General features: G+C 35.7%; 1 protein-coding gene across 5 annotated transcripts in view; it reads right to left on the reverse strand.

Annotated features, from left to right (window-relative positions):
• CADPS2 (calcium dependent secretion activator 2) overlaps positions 1 to 20,758 on the reverse strand; it is a gene marked incomplete at its 5' end in the record, with an annotated part of 283,646 nt that overhangs the window by 21,374 nt on the left and 241,514 nt on the right. For 3 of the 5 annotated variants that reach the window (XM_083860057.1, XM_083860054.1, XM_083860058.1), the window contains 7 exons: positions 76 to 183; positions 9,375 to 9,407; positions 9,522 to 9,605; positions 12,985 to 13,059; positions 15,619 to 15,633; positions 16,652 to 16,799; positions 18,978 to 19,133. In XM_083860057.1, coding sequence (XP_083716183.1) covers positions 76 to 183; positions 9,375 to 9,407; positions 9,522 to 9,605; positions 12,985 to 13,059; positions 15,619 to 15,633; positions 16,652 to 16,799; positions 18,978 to 19,133 — 619 coding nt within the window. The remainder of the gene's footprint in view (positions 1 to 75; positions 184 to 9,374; positions 9,408 to 9,521; positions 9,606 to 12,984; positions 13,060 to 15,618; positions 15,634 to 16,651; positions 16,800 to 18,977; positions 19,134 to 20,758) is intronic. The other 2 variants (XM_083860055.1, XM_083860056.1) reach the window with 2 other exon arrangements.

A 20,758-nucleotide genomic window follows, 5' to 3' on the forward strand; every position in this document is an offset into this window, starting at 1 on the left:
AACACCATCAAAGTCCAGCTTATCCCTTCTGATGTAGTAGTGATAGCAGCAAACTTTTCAAGGCTAGTTACTTACATCAAATAACTTCTCTATGTACATTTCCTCATTGACCTTTTCTCGAAGGATATCCTGGTTTTGCCGAACGAACATAATGTAGGTGTCTGCTAGATCCATTCCTGGTTTCTGTGAAGACAAAAAGGAAGGGGAGAAAGTAATGGGAAAGGAAAGAAAAAACCCTCAACAACTGAAACTCAAAAGAAGTTAAACATAATGAAAACAAATGTTACAATGCTCATACATGTACAAACTGTATTAAAAAATCTGCTGTGAATTCTGTGTTAGTTAACATGTTCACGAGGTTTCACTATCAATGTAGTTCTACATGTTTTAATTTATGGATGTTCTGAGCCATAAATCAACTGCCATATGCAGTTAAATAAAATTCTGGCTCTGGCAACATCAATGGCAAACTTGAACATCTTCCCCTTTTTTTGATAGTGAGGCTTTCATAGATAGCCACTCCAGCCTGAGTGTGGAGACCTGAATCCTGCTATCACATTCACAAAATGCTTAAAAAAGCATTCAGTTCCTTTTTCACTGCCTAAGATTTCTTCTAATTTACTTCTAATGTACAGCTGAATTTTGCGTTTGATGTTAGCTTCAAATAACTGCAATTTAAACTAAGCACATCCATGAGAGCAGTGGCATAAAAAGGCTGGTTTGAGTCCTGTACACTTGTATTTTGTAAACTGTTGTTGCACTGGAGCAGTCAGCCCAGAGGGTGGCTAGGGGAGGAGCAAGGACCGAAATTCTTCCCTTCTTGTACCAACACATGCCTGTATGAATAGCAGAGCAGGCATAATTTTTATACCACACCCCCAAACATGATTCAGGCTAGGATATGTTGTGTGTCTGTGATACTACAGCTGTACAGGCACAGTAATGGCTCTAAATGCTCTCTCCTCTGAATCTCTCCAGAATCCAACTGCGGTTTCTGGATCTCTGTAGTCATGAAAAGTTGTTCCCTAGTAACAGTCCTAACAGCCTGCAACTTGCCTTTTGGCAGTGCATGCAGAGGTGGCAAGGAGTTCACTTTTTTCTAATGGGAACCAAGAATGCACACAGGCACTTTGGGAAGTCTTCAGCAAATGCCCTCTTTGTGAGCAAGCTTATAAAAGTATTACTGACTTCCAAACATTAGCTTACAATGTTCCTGGCATGCAAAAGAATGCTAAGTTTTATAATACCTAATTTTTTCTTATTTCTTATTATCTTGTATGTAATATTTTGTAATGTATATTAACAGATCTGAGCACAAGAGGGAAGGAGAGGTGCAACATGTCCATACTTAAAACTTGTCTAGAAACTGCTGTCATCCTGTTACAGTAACAGCATGGGAGCATTCTTTCTTCAAAGCTGCAGTGAGTGAAACCTCCTGGTTTATGAGGTTCAACTCTTTTTATGCTGAATCAATCATAGACATATAGAGGAATATGTTCCGAAATAAAAAGATTTTCTTTTTCATTTATACATGTGCATATATGGCAGTTTCATTTTTTAAAAGTAACTGTTAAATGTGGAATGATGGCCAGCTTTAATACTTGTAGCATCTCCAAAACTCACAGTGAAAAACTGAAATATCTTCTTCATTTGGATTGGTCATTCCTGAGGCAATGAAAGCTCATTGCAAAAACTTATCCCATCTATATATGTTTAGATAAAACTCTTAAGAGGAAAGCAGGACCATTGATATTTACACCTGCATCACACACCTAACTTCTGAGCATAGGATAAAAAAAAAATTCTAAGACTTCAATAGACAAAACATTTTCTGCTGGGAAACCTGATTAACAGAAATCTTCTTCATAAAAAAGTACCTCCACTAAAATGTGATTGAAATGCTTTCATATTAAGACAAATCACAAAGTGAAGCAGATTTAAAACAGGAAACTCCATATTTTACCTTAGTATACTCATTTGTGATGGCACAAGACAATACAATCAGTGTTGAAACCTTACGTACTTTCTAAAACCTGATACACAATTTATAGGAATTGGACTAGAGTTAACTTGGAGGAATAATGGAAAAATATTTTGAAATCTCCAGAGATGGGTGAAGGAGATAATCTAGTAAATTATAGGCTGATTATAGTTCTTGAAAATATACATTCAAATGTATTAATGAATCTTCCACTGAATTCTAAAACCTAGTGGTTCTGCAATTAATAGAATATTTCCTTTACTAAGTTCAATAAAAAATGTTCATCTTGCAGACAGCCAAAGCAAGAAAAGTAACATTTCCTATCAGCATTAACTCCCTTATCTTTGAGATGTTTACCTAGTCTTGAAGGTGTGACATATGGGAATTTCACACCTAGTGAATATATTTTCATGTAGCTTGTGGCACAGGAGTGTAATCATTAAAAGAATATACATAAGTAAGAGTAACTGCAACAGCTGGTGACATTTACCAATTAGAATTACAGTTCTTTAAAACACTTCATCCTTCTTAATGTGTGCAGGATAATTATCTTTGAAATTGCTGTGGAAAAAAATTAATTTTCCTTTCAAAGAGCATCTGACTACAGTAGAAGTAAGTCTGGATAAGGTAGATTATCAATACTCAAACTATCTCTTTTAAATCTCACCAAAACCATTGAAGGTTAATAATCTTTGCTTATGGTGGGCAAAGTACACATTAAACACCAAATGAACCAACAGTATATCAAACACTTCATTATCTCTTCATAGTGCATGCATTGAGTTTGTTTTCTCTGAACACGTGGAAGAAGAAAATAAAGCTATTATAAGCATCAAAATAGTTTAAATGCTGTATGTTTAATATTTTAACTTTTTTTAATAGGAATTATGTATTATTTGAAAACCTTTGATTACACTATCCTCTATTGATTTGTTTTAAATTATTAGCCATCAGAAAAAAACCTCAAGTTAATACAAAATTAAACAAACAAACAACAACTAAGAATTTTCATGTACCTTAGACAAACAAATAGAAACTGAGATATATTTTAAATAACTGTCACAGGGGGCATTTAATTGAAAAGACTAAAGCATTCCAGTCTCCACATCCATACTAAAAAAAAAAAAATCTTCTCTGAGTCTCTGGCAGAACATCTGCTGAAGTTAATGAGAGTTATTTGTACATCTTTGGGAGAAAAATTTAACCTGGTATGTTATCCAGGTAAGTAAAAAAATATTGTCTGAAAGTTTTCCCAAGAAAAAGGTGGGTTTTTGAATGATAGAAGTTATTAAAAGTTTGTTTTATTCAGAACAGCAGACAAGCTGTTTTGCCTATCTGAAAATGAAAGAGAACCAGACAAAGAGATGAATAGAGAAACTGGAAGCACAAAGACATCAAATAAAATACCAGGAAATTAAGAGTTGTAAATAGGGTTACTTTGTCGCTGGTTACACAAGTAACTGAATACACTGGCAAGTGAATGAGTTGAAACAAGGGTGTAGGCTTCAGCACATTCTTTTTTAGGGTTAATCACTAGTTAACCTGGCAAGATGAACATGCTGTTTGGGGGAAAAAAATTTTAAAAATCCTTGTTAATTATATACTGCAAGTGCTCTTACTTCCTGCTGCTGCACCTAATCCCACAGGTGCAGGTTGTCTCTTACTATTCACTGGTAGGTGGGTCCTGACTGCCAGGAAATTTTTCATAGCAATAAATTAGGATAAAGAAGAAACAGCTTGATTTTCCCTATTTGAAGAGGAAAACAGTATCATAGTGTCTATTTAACACAGAGCAAAATGTTAAAACACATTATTTCAGTTTCCAAGATGTTGCAGAAGCTGTTTTATGATTGACGTGCATGGCTCCCACTGGCAATATCTGCCTGAAGCACCTAGTGAAAAGTAATGCTGCATTGCCTTTATTTCCAGGAATTCAAACATTTTGCTGCTAAAAGATTGCAGTGGGTTTAATGCTGCCCCTGATATTAGGCGTTTTCCTACAGGCGAGGTACACCTGAGTTTCTGAACAGCATTTTGCAATGCAACAGTTTGGCATAAACTCAGTGAAAATCATGTACATTTGTAAGACTTGAGTTATGTTTATTCTCACTTTGGCATTTGTCACAGAACATTTTTTAGCATCATAGAGTATTAAATGAACTTGTATTACCAAAAACCAAGAAACCAGTCTCAACCCACTACACTAGTTTTACTGATTTGCTATCCTGCCAAAGCATTAATGTTTCAAAGAAGAGAACAGATGCTAGAGATTAACTATACAATAAAAAAAATTCATCCAGTTTTGTGTTTGCACTCCTCTCCACCTCTTTCCCTTCCCTTGCATCCTGGAGGGAGTAATTTTAACTACAGCATGGTTGGAACAATGCAATGAAAAGGAGTGATGAGCTGGAGGGGGCTATTGTGAGAAACACAGGAGCTCCTTATTCAGTGTCCAGCAGTAAATGAAAGAGCATGTTGGAAAATTTCACTGCCTGAAAGTTCTTCTCTAAATACTGCAAGGTTCATCCCTTGGGCTTTGGAATTATAAAATTAAACTATCAGTCAAAATACTTTTGGAATAAAAACTACTCGTATCCATGGCTAGATCTTCATTCCCATAACTTCTTTACAAAATGAAATATGTAAGCCAGGAAGGAAGGTGCACCATTTGTATAATCAGTCTCTTATAAAGATAACATTTTAATTTCACGTGGTTATAAAATAAATTGTTCTGTTTAAATGAAAAAATGCAATGCATCTTCTCTCCTCCAAAAACATCTTCTTGCTGAAAAGAAACAGCAACTTTGGCAAGGAGGAAATGTATGTATTTTGAGAAGTGTAATGGAAAATTTAAACTGTGATTCTGCAAGCATTTACACAAACACCTTTTCATACACATTGCCCCTTTTCATTGTATTCATAGGGCAACAGAGTCATGCACCAGGATTTTGGTTCTTAGTGCAAAAGGTTTTTAAATCACTACAGTCCCTATGACAAAATTTGGTATTAAAATATGCTTTTCTTTCTTCCATAAAGTTATATTTTACTATGCTATTTTAGCTTTCTCACTGATTGGTAGTCATCCTTCTGACTGCCATTTAAGAGCTATCTCAAAAATACTGCTGAGTTAAAACAGATGCTGCAGGGCTTTCCCTCCAATTCTACAATAGCTTGTTTTCACAGATTGGAAAACAGAAGTGCCAGATCCCAGGTCTGGCTATACAGAGGAGGAGGAAGCCAGGAGAAGCCCTAAGCATAAGGATAATACCCCTTCTGTGGTCCTTTTTTTTTAAAAAAAATAGAGTTCTACAAGAAAATCCAGCTTAAAAATGACTAGCATCATATGGCCCCACCCAAATAAACACTTATTTCCCTCAAAATGTTGATTCTTAAAATCAGCTAAACAAGGGCATGCAGTACAAGTGTGATATTTGAAAATGAATGTATCTGGAAGGTCCCCATGTGTGTCTGCCTGGTAGGAGGCAGAGCTCCTTCTCTGGCCTCTACAAGACCCCATAAGTCAAATGCTGGCACATGTGTGAGGCCCCTTTTCATACCTTTGATCCCCACATAAAGGCAGGAGTGGAGCGAGAGGGCTGGCATTGTGTGAGCTGTGCACTGCTGTCAGCCCTGGCTCCTTCAAATGGCCTCCCCACACTTGCTATGACAGGTGGCCCATATGAAGAGAGGGAGGATTAGGTTCCTTCTGTGCCCTCTAAGTAACTGGCATAGATTACTGGCTCCTACAAAGGGATTAAAACATACCTTTCTGAACAAAAAGCAGTATATACATGAGCATGTAACTGGATGCTCAATTTGTATGAGTAATTGCTCTGGTTGTATTTGTCAATGCAGCAAATGTGTGTAGAAATGACTGGCTAATGACAGAATTATTTGTATGCAAAACTGACTTACATGATGAGAAATTGAACACAATGAAATCATCTCTATGTGATTAAGGAATAATCATCATTTGAGATTAACAACATACTTTCTTTAACCTCAATTTTACTGCATTCTTTCCCAATTTTCATTAATTCACTTGCTCTGTGAACTGAATATTAAAAAAAAAAGAAAAAAAATTAGGTTGTTCTGCATCTCCTATGAATTGCTTGGACTTTAAGAGAAACTAACGAAGGAATATAGTGGATTTGGACGAGTTGTGTATTCAAATCAGCTTCTGCATTTCCAGTAATCAAAACACAGCATTAAAAAGAGAACCAATGTCATCCTTCAAGCACTACTTGCAACATTTGTGGTTTTTTCCTCCACACATTTGATTTCTTCCACCTGCACAGCAGCCACATTTTTTTTCCAATGCAGAGCCTTGCACACTGTGGCAATTACCAATAAGGAGAGCATAATAGCAACAAGATTTTTTCATTATTATTTTTAGAAAATCACAAGACATATTATTCTTTCTAGTCTGGGAAATTTTGCACTATTGCTATTTTTTCTGTCGGGGTTTCAATTACCAAAACATACGTAATGTCCATATAGCCAGCCCTCTCTGCATAGCTGGGGAAAGCAATGAGAGCTCCTTGGGACTGCATATGTCCCACTTCTTGAAGAGCATTCTGAAAAATTGAGGCTTACATTGCATGTTTTCTTAAACATTTAAAAAACCCCACAAAACTACTTTTTTTTCTTTTCTTGAATGTAATTAATCATAATTCTCTAGTAAGATGAATGAATAGAAGGGCCAACAGAAAGCAGTAGATAGCATTTTTACTAACCTATCTGTCAAATGAACCACAAGTATGTGTCTATCTTTCCAAACCTGGTCCTAAGAAATTAAGGGATGCTTTCTAGGGAGAGTGCACCCTCATGTCCAACTATTTATTGTCTATTTATTGTATTGTCTCTCAATAGAAATGGAATTAACCATTTCCTCAAAATGACCAAAAATCATCCAGGAATGTCTTCCTTTTGAATAATTTACTATTTTTATTTACTTTTATTTAACTTTTTAATCCCCTTTACCAGTCATCCTCCCTCTAAAACATTTTTCTCAGTACTCATTTACTCATTTAATCAGTGCTTCATTTTCTTCTAACATCTTTTTTTGCCTAATCAGCTTCTTTTTATTTCACTACAAACCAGCATATTTTTCACCATTTGCCAAATCCTGGTAATCGAAGATCAAAAACTCTGTCAAATCCACACACTCAAACAACCCCCCCAAACCCCCTGTCTCCCTCCTCCTCCCCCAGATGCACCAAGTGATCCCACTCAGATGGAGGTGGGGCACAGGGGCAGAATGCCACACTGCAAGTCTGCACATATTTGCAACTTCATCAAAAAAAAAGGGCTGACTGTGGTCATTTGTAAGTAACTTTCCCACACACAGCTATATGGTAAGGAAGGACAAGAAGAAATTTTACAACATATTAGGTCAAAATAGAACCATGAGGCATTCAATTAGCTTCAATGCAGGCTTGCTAGGTCACTGTCACACTACCAAGAGCTCAATGTACATTCGTCTCTCACTCCACTTCTCACTTCAGCTGTGAGCCCAGGTGATGACCTTGTGATGTGACAACTTTCAGCCTCCTCTTACAGCTGGAACTTTTAACTTTGACATCTGGTGATTTTAGGCCCTATTCAGACTGGACAGCTGCTGTCAGTTGTGACAGTAAGGGCTCTTGGCCTCAACTGCATCTTCACAACAAAAGAACATGAAGAAGCAAAAGCAACTCCCAGCCTATGCAAATCTTTCAATCCAGGTAAAAAGACTTCCAGAATTTGGAAAGTCTTTGTCTGGTCAGATCCACAGCTTCCCTGAAGCACAGTTTACATTTGTAGTTTACAACTGTGGAACTACAGTCCAGTTTAAATGCTCGGCTTTGTGAAAAAGCTGGGATGTGAAGACATTGTAATAAGGCAAGGATCTTGATAACCTGGAAATAATCTGGTCCTTTCTTCAAGCCAAGCACCACAATTCATGTGGTGAATGTGAGAAAGGAAGTGGGGCTCCAGCAACCATCTCCCCACTTGCCTGCTTCTCTCTGGAGCAGTGAGTGCACCCTTGTGTGACCCGATTTGCAATATTCCCCAGGAATTTTTCAGTCTTATTTTTGTTGTGAACTTCAACATCAATGTACGTTGAAGCCAAAGGACTTTGATGTCTCATCCTCAGATATGTAATTTGGAGAGTTTTCCATGTTACCTGAAAGCCAATGAATTTGTAGTTTGTGCACTATTTTTTTGAGGCCTTTGGGTCTTAAATGCCTCTATAAGGATCTTTTGCGGCACCTACCCAGCACAGTATATTAACAAAAGGTAAACTAAATTAACTGGATTTGATACTAGGTTATTCCTTCTAATGAAAGACAGCCCACATTTTTCTTTTTTATGAAACAAAAGAGCACTTTCAAAGGTACAAAAAAACCAGGCAATTAAATAAGAAAAAAGTCTGAAAACATCATTTGAAAACAACAGAAATGTTATAATTTATCTTTTGAATAAAACAAATATAAAGACAGCAAAATAACAAATTCCAGAAACAGAGTTTTTTTCCTTTTATTTAACACGCATGGACTAAAAAAAAAAAATAATTTAAGATCGCATTTTTCAGGATAGAACTGCTGAAGGTTTTTCTGGCCACCACACAGTTTAGCATATCTGGCATTCATCTACATTTTAATTTAATATTTTTCATTTTTATAATAATTGTCACTTATGTAAGAATTGTAGTCTTTTTTTGTTGTGCTTGGAAAATAAGATTTTTTTAGAACTGCTTTAAATAGGGATGAGAATACAGACTTAAGAGAGAACAAGAGATATTGACAGTAAAAATGACAATATTACATAACTTTGTTTATTTAAAGAAAAAAATATTCTAGTCTCATACTCTAATAAAAATATTTTAACCTTTTGCCTTTATGTATAAAAGAACTCCAACAGTTGCTCCTTTATTTTTCATTTATAGCACACAAATATTGCACAACCAAAGGTAAATCAAATGGAGATTGAGCAAGTAAGGGGTTAAATAAGCAGACCTGAGTCCTGAAGTAAGAACTCAAGAAATAATGGATATTTAAGTATGATGCTTTTACTTGTTGCTTATACTACACATTTCAACAATTCATCCAAATTATCAGAAAGACCCCCACAAAGGAGTATCAAAGTTACAATCCTCATTCTTCCACAACTGAAAAAGTGCATTGAGAATAACCTTTCCACAGTTTGCTTTGAGAGTTACTTAGTGCACAAGGGAAATGAAACATCCTCTCAGGTTTGTTGTAGTGGCTGTTTAAATACTCTATGTAAAGCTGTAATGAATCTCTGTAGGAAAGCAAAATGTCAACAACAAAAAATGTGAGCTAAACCCCCCTAATTTCTGAATTACTATGAACAATAGAATAAATAAATCTAAAAGGCTTATACTTACGGGAACATCAACATATTTGGCAGCTGCTTTTACCTTTAGAAAATTAAGCATAAAAAACACAGTAAGTACTTATTACTACAAATTGCACATAATTTCAGAATTATGCACAGAAAGAAAAGCAGAACCTTTGAGAATCCAAACACTTACAGTGAATGAAACTAATGATGAGAAGAAAGTACCTTCGTCATATCTTGACAATTTAGACAGCACACCTTCTAACACTGAAACAACCTGGAGAGGAAAAGCACAGAGAAAAATCTAAGTGCAAGTATGAAAATTAAATATTTAGAATAAGAATGTGAATTTTTCTTCCTCATATTTGTGTTGATCAACAGGGCAACAGGAACTGTAAATCTGATCATTTTCTCCATCTCACAAAGTGCTGAAATCAATTCTGCAGCTTCACTTATTGATCTAACAGATGGAAACTGCTGAACCACAGCAGAAATAGAAACCCAGCCCCAAGTTTCTCCTTAGGTGGGCCTGCTTCCAACACAACACTGCTGCCTCCAGAATGTGGTTGAATATAGCAGTATGTGTACTCAGCATGTGTTTTGGGAAGAAATCACATGTTATTTTCTAGGACCACAGCTTCAAAGATGGTGGAGCACAAGTGTTAAAGGTGGTGACTTGTGATACCATGTTTCTCTTCTTTTTGCTATTAAATAGAAAACCAGCTCTGACTTCACCTGAAAGTGTAATAGCACTGATTTTCTGTCGGCAGCATGAGCTATTGAGCTGCTACTCCATGGCCAAGAAGGAAGCAAGGAAATGTTTGCCCAAAGTCTCTGGTATGATGTGATTTCTCTCCTCTGGACTTTCACCTGCTACTGTCTGAGTAGCGTGACTCCTCAGTAAGATGTATGAATAGGTATTTTTGCCAAAATTTTGTTTTGACCGAAAAAAAACCCCTTATGAATCACATTGATTACAGCCTTAATGTTTAAACTCTCCCAAATTTGCCTTAAAGCAAACAAATTCCTTTTTCATGTCCCTCTGCGATGTTATGTTGCTCAAGTAATTCACAGTAGGTAACATAAAATATCTGTCAGCCATGGCATTAATGCACATTTATTTTACACATATAAATTGCTTCAGATTGTTTTAAAAGCCATCCCTTCCTCCCAACACAGTCATTCCCACAACCAAGAGTATCATTTTATGAGTGTGAGGACAGAACAAAATTCCATCTGGCATGCTGTTAATGGGCCCTGTAACAGTGTCACAACAGTGTCACCTCCAGAGGAATTGAGATCATCACTTTACAATAAGCCCTGCTCTTAACAGTTCAAGGAGCAGGAGCAAGTGCAAACCTACATTTGTCATTTATCAATCTAACCTGTCATATTTACAGTGATTAATTAAGACACTGGTACATAGGTGCCAATCAAAGAGTAAATCCACATCATGAGAGAGAGTGGCAGTTGTTTCTGCACCCGCTTTATTGGAACAAATACCAGCTTTCTGCTTTGCAGTTGCATGCCTGTGAGAAGCTGCTGTTCATACTTTAACTCATTTTATCTGATTGACAGTGATTCTTTCTGCAGAAAAGTGTTCAACTTTATTGTGCAAAGATTGGCTAAGGAAAAGGCTGATTTCATGAACAACATGGTGTCCTCAGTCCCAACACACAAATCCAGTACAAGTGGGATACAAAATAACAGAGAGCAAAACATTTCAGCGTCAAGGATGTCTGTTTAAACAAAAGGCTTAGTTATGTAGCTGGAAACTTGTTTTCTGAGATGTCAGTGTATGGACTTGTGAAACTCTAAAAGCATTTCTGCACATAGCTCACATTCTATGAATTGGTTACCCTGAGACACACTGTGCTTTGTTCACTGCTTTGTGCTATTCCTGTGATTTCTTGAATGCTTTAGACTTGTGTAAAAAGTGCCCAGTTCAGCTCTTAACAAATAAAAACCCACTGAAAGAAAAGTATTATTTTCAGTTTCATAAATGACTTGCAGCTAAAAACAGTGATTGAAACACTTATTCCACTGAGACACAATAAAGAGGTAATGAAGAGTTAAAGGCTGGACAATAATGAAAATATATTAGATGCAAAAGATGAATGCATATGGCTATCATGCACATTGATGTACGTTTTTTCAGGCCAAAACCAAGAGCTAAAACTCAAGTCTTCCTTTGTACCCTCAGAAGCTTTCTGCCTTGGAACAGAAGCAATCAGGATGCCACTGGTATTTCACATCTCAAGTGAGGAGACACTGGTTAAGCTTCCAGTGATCAGCCAATGACATGGAATATTTGCTTCCTGTTTTGAGATTTCAGCCTCTGGTATTTGCTCTCATAACTAATAATGCAAATCCCTCTGTATTGACAGCAATTGTTTCTAGAATTCATTCTACATACATCCAGAAGGAATATGACTATATTCTTCCTTTTTCATAATCTCAGATAGTAAGAAAAAAAAAATTAACTTTTAATAGCATGACTTTTTTTCTGATCAAATTCCCCTTTCTTCCTCTTCCTTTTCAATAGCACTAAAACTGGAAGATTTTTTGGGACCTATGGTAGGTAACAAGTAAAACTTGAAACTGTTGAGTTGAACTGCTTTTAATTATGTTTACATTAAAATTTCACTTTAGACCAAAAATGTCTGGCTTCTACACAGTTATCAATAAGTGGACACATTTATTTTAAACTTCAACAATGATTCTACAAAGCCTTCCTCTTCAACTGATAGGTGTCAATCTAAAAAGCAGATTCCCATCCCCCATCCCTCCCAGCAGGCTGTGACTGCCAAGTAAACACAAAGGCATGATGAAAATATGACCAGAGTCTTACTTTTTTCATTAACTCACAAAGTGTAAATATATGGCTTATCTATCCTACATTGAAAATCAGATATTTCTGGGTAGTTTGCCATGCATAGATAACAAAGCTTCTTATAAAATCTTTCTTTTCTGTCATTATTTGCAGTGTCCTTCAAACTATTTGAGATGGAAACTTTTTTTTTATACTTGTTTTTTATATCAATCACTTGAGACTTTAACTGGAGTAGAGATGCTACAGAAAGACAAGATATTGATTAAGTTTTCTTCCCTTATTCTCAAAGTCCTTATATCATGTCAAAACACATTTTATTTTTAAATATAAAAGCTTAAAAATCAATTTCAAGAAACAACAACTTATAAAATATTTTTAATTAAATGGTTTGTGGACCAAAATCTCATTAAAAAGTTAAACTGAAACATGGACATTGTCCACCTCTAAATATGAAATTTAAATACTGAACGATAGGAAGAAAGTTCTCATGTGAGAAATTCAACAAAAAATAACACATGGTATTACATAAGACAATTTCAATAAAATTTAGTCCTACCAGTTCTACTAGCTGCTAGCAATTCCCATCTACAACACAAACACAGAAGACAAACTTATCTCAATAGCAGGCTGCACAGAAATTGTTTACTCAATTGTTATAAAATTTAATTCTGTAAATTCAGTATTATTTGTAGAAGCAGTATTTACAAATCATGTTGTCCCCCACATTTTTCCTGTGTATAGAAAAACTCTGTGATATTTGAATACATCTCCGAAGTTCAACCATTTTCTGCTGTGTTATAAAATAAAATGTAAATAGTTTTACCTTTGAAACAAGAAGTGAAATGATTTCTTTAACAGTTTCTTCAATCAAGTCATCTATTTTTGAATGGTATTGTTGCTGTTCAATTCAAAAGATAAAAAAGCATTAGCATTTATATGAACACACACTTTTGTCTTAAGTCATAAATGGTGCAAAGCTGATAACCCTGCCAGATCAGATTTACTTAAAATTATCATTTTGAACATCAGAAGAACAAACCCTTGAAAATGATCCACCCAATCAACAGTTTCTTACATTCTGTGTTGAAAATTTTCCCATGTACACTGTTGAGTTAAGCAGCTAATGGGGTTATTATTTAGATGAATTGAGTTCTTATACTTATTCAGGCGAAGGAATGTGAAGGATAGTTTTTGTCTTCTCCTATATAATTAAGGTGGCCATGTATTTTTTTCTAAAGGGTTGGTTTAGCTGGAGAAGCAAAAAGACTAGAATAAGATTTAATTAATACAGCATTTCATGTCTGACAACTCTCATTCATAAGTTATTTTAAATGTCCTCTAGAAATAAAATGAGCTCCAATTGTTCATCCTGAAAGAGCCTTTCTGTCAGCACAGTGAGCTTCAGTTTATACAAATCTTACAATATGCTCAAGCAAGGGCAAAATTAAAATTTCATCAACAAAGTAGAATAGATGGTAACAAATTAATAGGCCATAGAAGGCATAATAAAACAGACTTCATTCTCCATAGACTTTTTCTTTTGCTTTTTCATAAAGAAGGTGCCTTTAAGTAAATGCTTTTAAAATAAATCTGAAAGACTTTTAAGATAATCCTACCAAGCTCCCTTCTGAAATTACCAGGAACTAGGGATCCCATTCTGTCAAGGAGGCACATCAATTTAAACAGTAATTCTTCCTTTAGAAACATTTATCTGACAGCAAAGATTGTCCCCAATAGCCACTTCACAGAAAATGTGACTTGTAAAGACTAACCCTATCTTCCTAGTTCAAGGCTACTTGGAACAGCTAACAGCATAATGCTTGGAATAAAAGTACTGAGGTCAGTGTAAACATTAGCCTAACTTAGCAGCTGCCAGCTGAATAGTTTTCAGAGTTCTAAGTTTTTAAAGGCTATTTTTCATCTGTTTCAGAGTTGCCATACAAATCAAAACATTAATTTTGATCTGCTGAATATTTTTAGGAACTATTTTCTAAAAAGCACAAGTATTGAACTCGGTTTTAAAGTAAGAGAGAATAAAACTATGAGATGTGTTTGCCCACATATACTAACACCAAAGGTCAATTTTTGCTTTTAATTTCTTTTAAAGTTTAAAGACACTTGAAAAATGTAAATATACAACTCAGACGAACAGCTGCAGTCACACTGGAACAATAAAAGAGCGTATCAGAAACACATGAAAGAGCTTTCTACATTTTCAAATATATTATATTCCAACCATATTAATGTCTTGACCAATAAAATATTGTCTTGATCTGCTAAGGGGTCTAATCACCCCAAATTATGTGTGATGTCTGTTGTTGCAAGTCGTCAGAAGGCAACGCTTTCTTTCTCTCTGGAAATCATAAACAATTATTCTTGTACTGATGAATGTCAAAACTATATATACTCCCGTGAGCCATAAAAAAATCAGTCATCCCTCCCAGAAAGTGTCTGCAACTTTATCTCCACAGTACAGTAAATTAATGGACCTTAATGGACCTACGTATGTAAGATCAATGGGTTTTCTGTTTTATTTTTTTCTTTCTTTTTTCTTTTTTTTTTTTTGTATTTTTTGTGGTTTTGCCTCTTTTTTCTCACCACAAAGCAAATATGATTTTGTAGAAATGGAGTATAAACAGCAACTTCACTTCTGAACAAGGCAAAAGAAGAACTGAATCAAGCTTTTCATAAACCACAACAAGGTTCCAAAACCATGACATTTCTTTAGAAATAATTTTTAAATTACATTAATCTGATTTTTTTCATTATTTATTTTGAAAACCATGAAATCATAAATACTTTAACCCGCTCTTCTCCAGTGCTAATGTCCACTAAAAGTCACCCTCAGCAAAACAAAACTTCAGATACTTGGGGAAGATGATTTGACTCTGGGCTTTTAAGGAGATGGCTGAACTTTGGCTTCTAGTGGATTGGCTGACAGAGCAGAAGGCATAATCCAGAGCAGGCAAGAGGAATGGCACATCCTGGAGAAGGGGTTATGCCATCTTTCTGCAGGTCATTACAGAGGTACTGGTATTGCCTGTGCCCAAAGCAGCACGTGCACCTGTGTGTTTGCAGGTTACTGCTCGTACACACAAGAAAGGTGAAATGGCAGCATAAGCTCAGAGAAAGAGTTAATAGTTGTGGTTTCCTCCTGATGAGCCTCACTGAGAGGTGAAAGAATCCAAAACTTTGTGACCTGGTAAGATAGGACACTGAGTCTGAAAAGCAGAAGAGTGAAGACTTTATTTGGAATAAAGTCTTCAACCCTGGAATATGAACAAGGAAGGAACTGAGAAGCTGAGGATCAGTCTGTTGCACAGTCAGACTGTGAAGGATTCTGAGGGCCTGGCTAACAAATTAACATGAAAAGCAATATTACCATTTAAAATAAAAAGTGGCTGTAAATATTCAGTGAAAAAAATGTAAATTAAAAAAACAACGAAAAGGCACTTACCCATTGACTAGCAAACTGGTTCATGTCACGGAAAACCAAAAGGAAAAATAAAGACGACAGGGTATAACAGGAAAATGATGAATGTCTCATTGAATTAGGAAAAAAAAAAAGACAATTACAGAGAATAGGCTCACTTGAAAAGATCAGTCAATGAAATGAAGAACACAATATAGAAATGCAAAAATCAACAGAAAAAGATATGTCCAAATAGTCAAGGTGCCTAAAGCAGACATACATTTTTTTCTTGCAAAATTCTGAAAAATATTTTTATTTTGTCTCTCCAAAACCAAATGAAAAAAATTAGAAACCAAATCACATGCTAATGCACTAGTGCAGAAAGAACAGTTTTAATTTTTTGCTGGTCGTCTCAACAATCTACATGGCATACCCTTTTCATTTCACCGATTATTCCTGCTGGGAGTGACAACATGGGAGTGACAGAAGTCAGTGAAGTTTACATATCCTTCAAAAGCACATCTGCGCTCCACTGTGGAGTATCTACAGTCCTACAGCAGACTACTGCTAAAACAGTCCCTGTCTTGGAGACCAAATAAAAAAAAACCACATTAAATTGCCTGATTATTTCTTTCCTCTATTTTCATCATATTTCTCAACATGAATACTGGGTCTATAATCCATTTACCACCAAACTTTAATAAATTAAAACCTGTCTGCAAAGGACAATATTTTGGCTCTATTTTACAATCACAAAGGAGTCCTGAAGTGGGCTCTTTTTCTGTTGCAACCTGAGAGAAATTCCTGGAGGGGCTGTGAGTCAAGAAATCCTCTGAATGTTCAGCAGACTCACAGGTCAAAGCAAACAAATTACAGAAGCACTCTGTGTGCTCTCTGGTGGAAGATGAGGGGCTGTGTCTCGCATGATGCTTATAGGGATCAGCTGATGCACACTTCTGTTCCAACAGAGCTATGTGATGCATCTCGGTTTGTTTGAAATTAATGTAAAGACAGTCTGCAGTATGTGATGTTTCAGATCAACCAAACACAGGAATTAAACATACAAAATTCCACTTACCTCTTGCCCCCCATCCAGTATGCAGAGTTTAGCTGTCTGTTTCTTGGCATCAACCAAGACGTTAAACATTGTACACAGATAAGGAGGGATACGCAAGTCTGTTGATTTGTTTGTCTTTTGCAGCTTCAGTTCAAATGCAATTCTTGTTCTGTGTATTAAAACACAGTTTGGAATATGAGTGTCTCTGATAATTCTGAACAACCACAGTCAACATGTATAAATCTCACTGAACATGTTGGCTTAACCATATACATATGCATGAAAACATTTTAGAAGTAAAATTCTGTAAATTCAGAATATCAACCTTTCAATAAACAATTGCACTGATGGTAATCTCAAGGCTCTGCACTTCAGTGAATTCAGTTGAACAATAAAAGTGTTATCTTCTTGCTTTCTATATAACAATATGTTTCCTTGTGTTTAATTTAAATCAGTGTGAAAACACCCCTTATTTTCCAGCTTTTCTATGCTAAAATGCAGTTTTTGGTATAAAATGCTTGCTTCTAAGAAATACAATGGAAAAATCCTCTTCTGGCTTTAACAGAAAGAGAATTTTAATAAATAAAATTAATCTATGAAAATATTAATATTTATATTGAAAATTAAGACATCAGGAGATACATAATACAACACCCCTATTTTCTTCTCAAATAAGTATAAATAAGGAGCAATGTCACTCAAATCAACTATAACTCAACATACTTAAAGATAAAATGTTTTATTTCCATCCCTATTTTAAAATGTGGGTACCAGAAACTCACATAATGGTTTTAGAAGACAAGAACAGAAGAATCCTATTCCCATTTTTAAAATTCTTAACGTCATATAAATATCACAAGAAGAGTTACAGTAGAAGAATTCCATAATTTTTTTCTGAGTTGCTACTCTATTCTTTTTAACCTGGCATATAGTATCTTTGACCACACAAAAACATAATTAGTGTATTAAGACTGGTATGTTATGTAATAATTCTAAAATATTATTATATTTTATATTTTATATTTAATTATATTTTATAGTCCTGTTGATAAGACAGTAAGGTTTTTTTTTCTTTTTCTGTCTCAAAATCAATATAATCCATTTATTAGTAGCACTGAATCTCTTTGCTACAGTTTCAATGTTTTTTTAGAGTAAGAATATACTAATAGTCTTTAAGACTCCTTTCCTTTAAGACTTCCCCATTTTTTAAAGATTATTTAGATAACTATACTTGAGCTTTTATGCCAAATTCCTTAAAACAGATGGATTGCTGTAATTTTAGAGTTTCTTATCTTTCTTTGTTAGAGCTCTAACTTTTATTCCATTCCCTTTATAATTCCCCTTTCATAATAAAATAGAAAAGTTCTTTTAAATGTTTCTGGTTTTTTAATCATGATTTCATGACTCTAGGTCTAGCAACAGGATCATATCCTTAGCCTGAGTTTCCACTTTTTCCTACTATGTTTAGAGAAAACAATGCAATACTATGTCATCTGTAAAGATTCTCTGCTTGTTTAGCTTTTCTTATCAATACTATATATTTTATGATTAACACAAATTATCTACAAATTTTATTTTCTCCCATTCTATTATTAAAAAAAAATTCTGTATTTTTTATATTTCCAGATTGTATTCTGAAGCACCTAATTGTACTTCTCTGTAAATTTCCTAGACATACAGATATTTCTTCTAAACTCAGTGATATTTACTGAAAGCTATGGCAGAGGTCTTTTCGGATCACCTATAATTAATTTAAAAGAATATACCAATAAGGGTAAGATAAACTCAAGGCAAAACAGCACTACATTTTCTGTAATTTTCAGAAGTTTTGCACTATAAAACAGTTCCAATTGGATGACTATCAGCCAGCCCTCTTTTGTTTGTTGTATAAATACAGAATTATTGTACACTCTATAATTTGTAATGTATTTCCTAGAGACAGAACTCTAAAATTGACAAATGAAATAATACTACTAACTGAACATGAAGAATAATGTAGTAAAGGGGGAGGGAAATGTGCAAAATGAGAAAGATTTCTTCTAGCAGAATTTTGAGTTCTGTTAATATTTGCCACTAATATGGAATAGAAAAAAAACCCCAAACTTGATTTATTCACTTCCAAGGGTCTATTCACCACAGATAGAGAAATTCTCTTTGGTGTTTCCTAGATGTTGCCAAATTGCTGATTGCCAGAAGCTGGAAATAAACATGAGTCATGATCTCTTTAGAACTGCCCTGGCTCTTGTGACAGGATTCTGGTATAGATATACCTCTGCAAACCAGCATGACCCCCCCTGTGTTAATTTTCAAATGTCTCCCAATTTTTGAGTGATCATTTCAACTGTACCTTTTAACGCAGGCTTCTATCATGTCAGTGGCCATGAGTTTAAGTCTCTGCTCTAAATGGTGGGCAAATTCTGGTTCGGGCCAGTGAAGATCAAAAACAAACATCTGCAGAGCATCCAGTTTCCAGAAAAGATCTTCTGATGTAGCTGATCCATTGCTATAAGAAACAAAACAAAACAAAGCCCCCAAGAAACAGAAGATAAATGTATGGATGTCTATCCCAGTTGCCACATAATTAATGTAATATTTCCTTATCACACCACCTTCCTCCTTCATTTCCCTGTATCTTTTAGCACAGTTGCTCTTATTTAAAAAATGAGAAAATGGTAGTGGGAAACTTCAAATATATCCCCTTAAGGTTAAAAAAGTGAATGATTTCTCTTTTTTAGCTGAGAAATATAGCAGTGTAGGGAGATTGGGGAGCATTGAAAAGGAAATAGCTCAAGTTTCAGATCAAGATAGGAAAAATATAGGGTACAGGAATAATAAGGATATTTTCAGTATAGTGAAGACTTTGTGCATATATTTTCTTGCCTTCATAACTCTGGCAGATAAGTCTACCAAAGAAATGAGGATGCTAGTAGTAATACTGTAAAAGAGACAACCAGACAAATAGTCCCTTTATAAATACTCATGAATTCTAACTGAGGGAATAGCATCAGATCTGGGTGGGGGAAAAAAAGAGAAGAGAAACTAAAGAAATTGGTGTACAAGCAAAACCAGCAGATTAATATGGTAACATCTCAGATTGTCCATAATGTTTTAAAGTTCTTCCACCCTTACCTGACTGTCACTCCTGCATTACTTGGTTTCCTGCATTACTTGATTCTCAGGCTGCTGCATGTAAACAAGGTGTATTCTTAGAACTTATCAGTATGTTTTGCATTCTTGTTCTCTGAGAGAGAACTTGACTGATGGTCATATTGACCAATGGAGTCAGGAGGTTGTAACCTCTTTGGGCCAGTCTTGGCCCTCTGTACAAAATGTATATAAGCTTTTGGAGTCAGATAATAAAGAGCCTTCCATGTTTGACCCTGCTGCTGCCTGCCATCCTCTGTGAGGGTCCACGCCCACATCACAACGTGTTGCCCCTCTAAGGGCAGGGGTAACATCTGACTGCTAAATTTAAACACAATTGCTTGTGATAAATGCAACAACTTAAAGCTAAACTAAGCAGTAAGTTCATTTACACTTGCACTGTCAATACAGATTAATTACATTTTCATGATGAATTGTACTGCAATGCCTGAGTTACCATGTATGATTAGTGTACTCTATGCAACGTTGAATTCCAGGATGTGAGTGGCACAAGCAACCAAAACTCAGCCTGATAGTCCCAATTCAGATCCAAACAGTTTAAATACATCATCACAACTATCATTTTGTTTATTCTGCCTTGAACAGACTAAAGAACAGAACTGTCAGAATGTTAAGTGACCCCAGCTCTCACAGAAGGAATCACTGAGCAGAGTCAGATTCAGACCCAAATGAAACAACCAGAAAGGGCCTCTAATATCTGACCACCTAATGCAGCCCTCAGACAGCAGCACCACCACCGGGTCACCCCGGGTTAGGCCAGGCAGCGGGCAGTGAGGTGAACTAAAGCACAGCTCATGTTCAAGGCTCTGAAGTGGCAGCAGGCATGTACAGGAGCACTGCTTCAGTCTCACACCTGCATCCATCTCACACCTTCCAGACACACCCGGGTGCCCCTTGCTGCTCTGCCTCAAGGCTACCACAGCCAGCGCTGTCATCTGCAGTGTCACCCCGTGCCCAGGCGAG

The sequence above is a fragment of the Zosterops lateralis genome (assembly GCF_965231275.1).
Source record: "Zosterops lateralis genome assembly, chromosome: 4".
Classification (NCBI taxonomy): Eukaryota; Metazoa; Chordata; class Aves; order Passeriformes; family Zosteropidae; genus Zosterops; species Zosterops lateralis.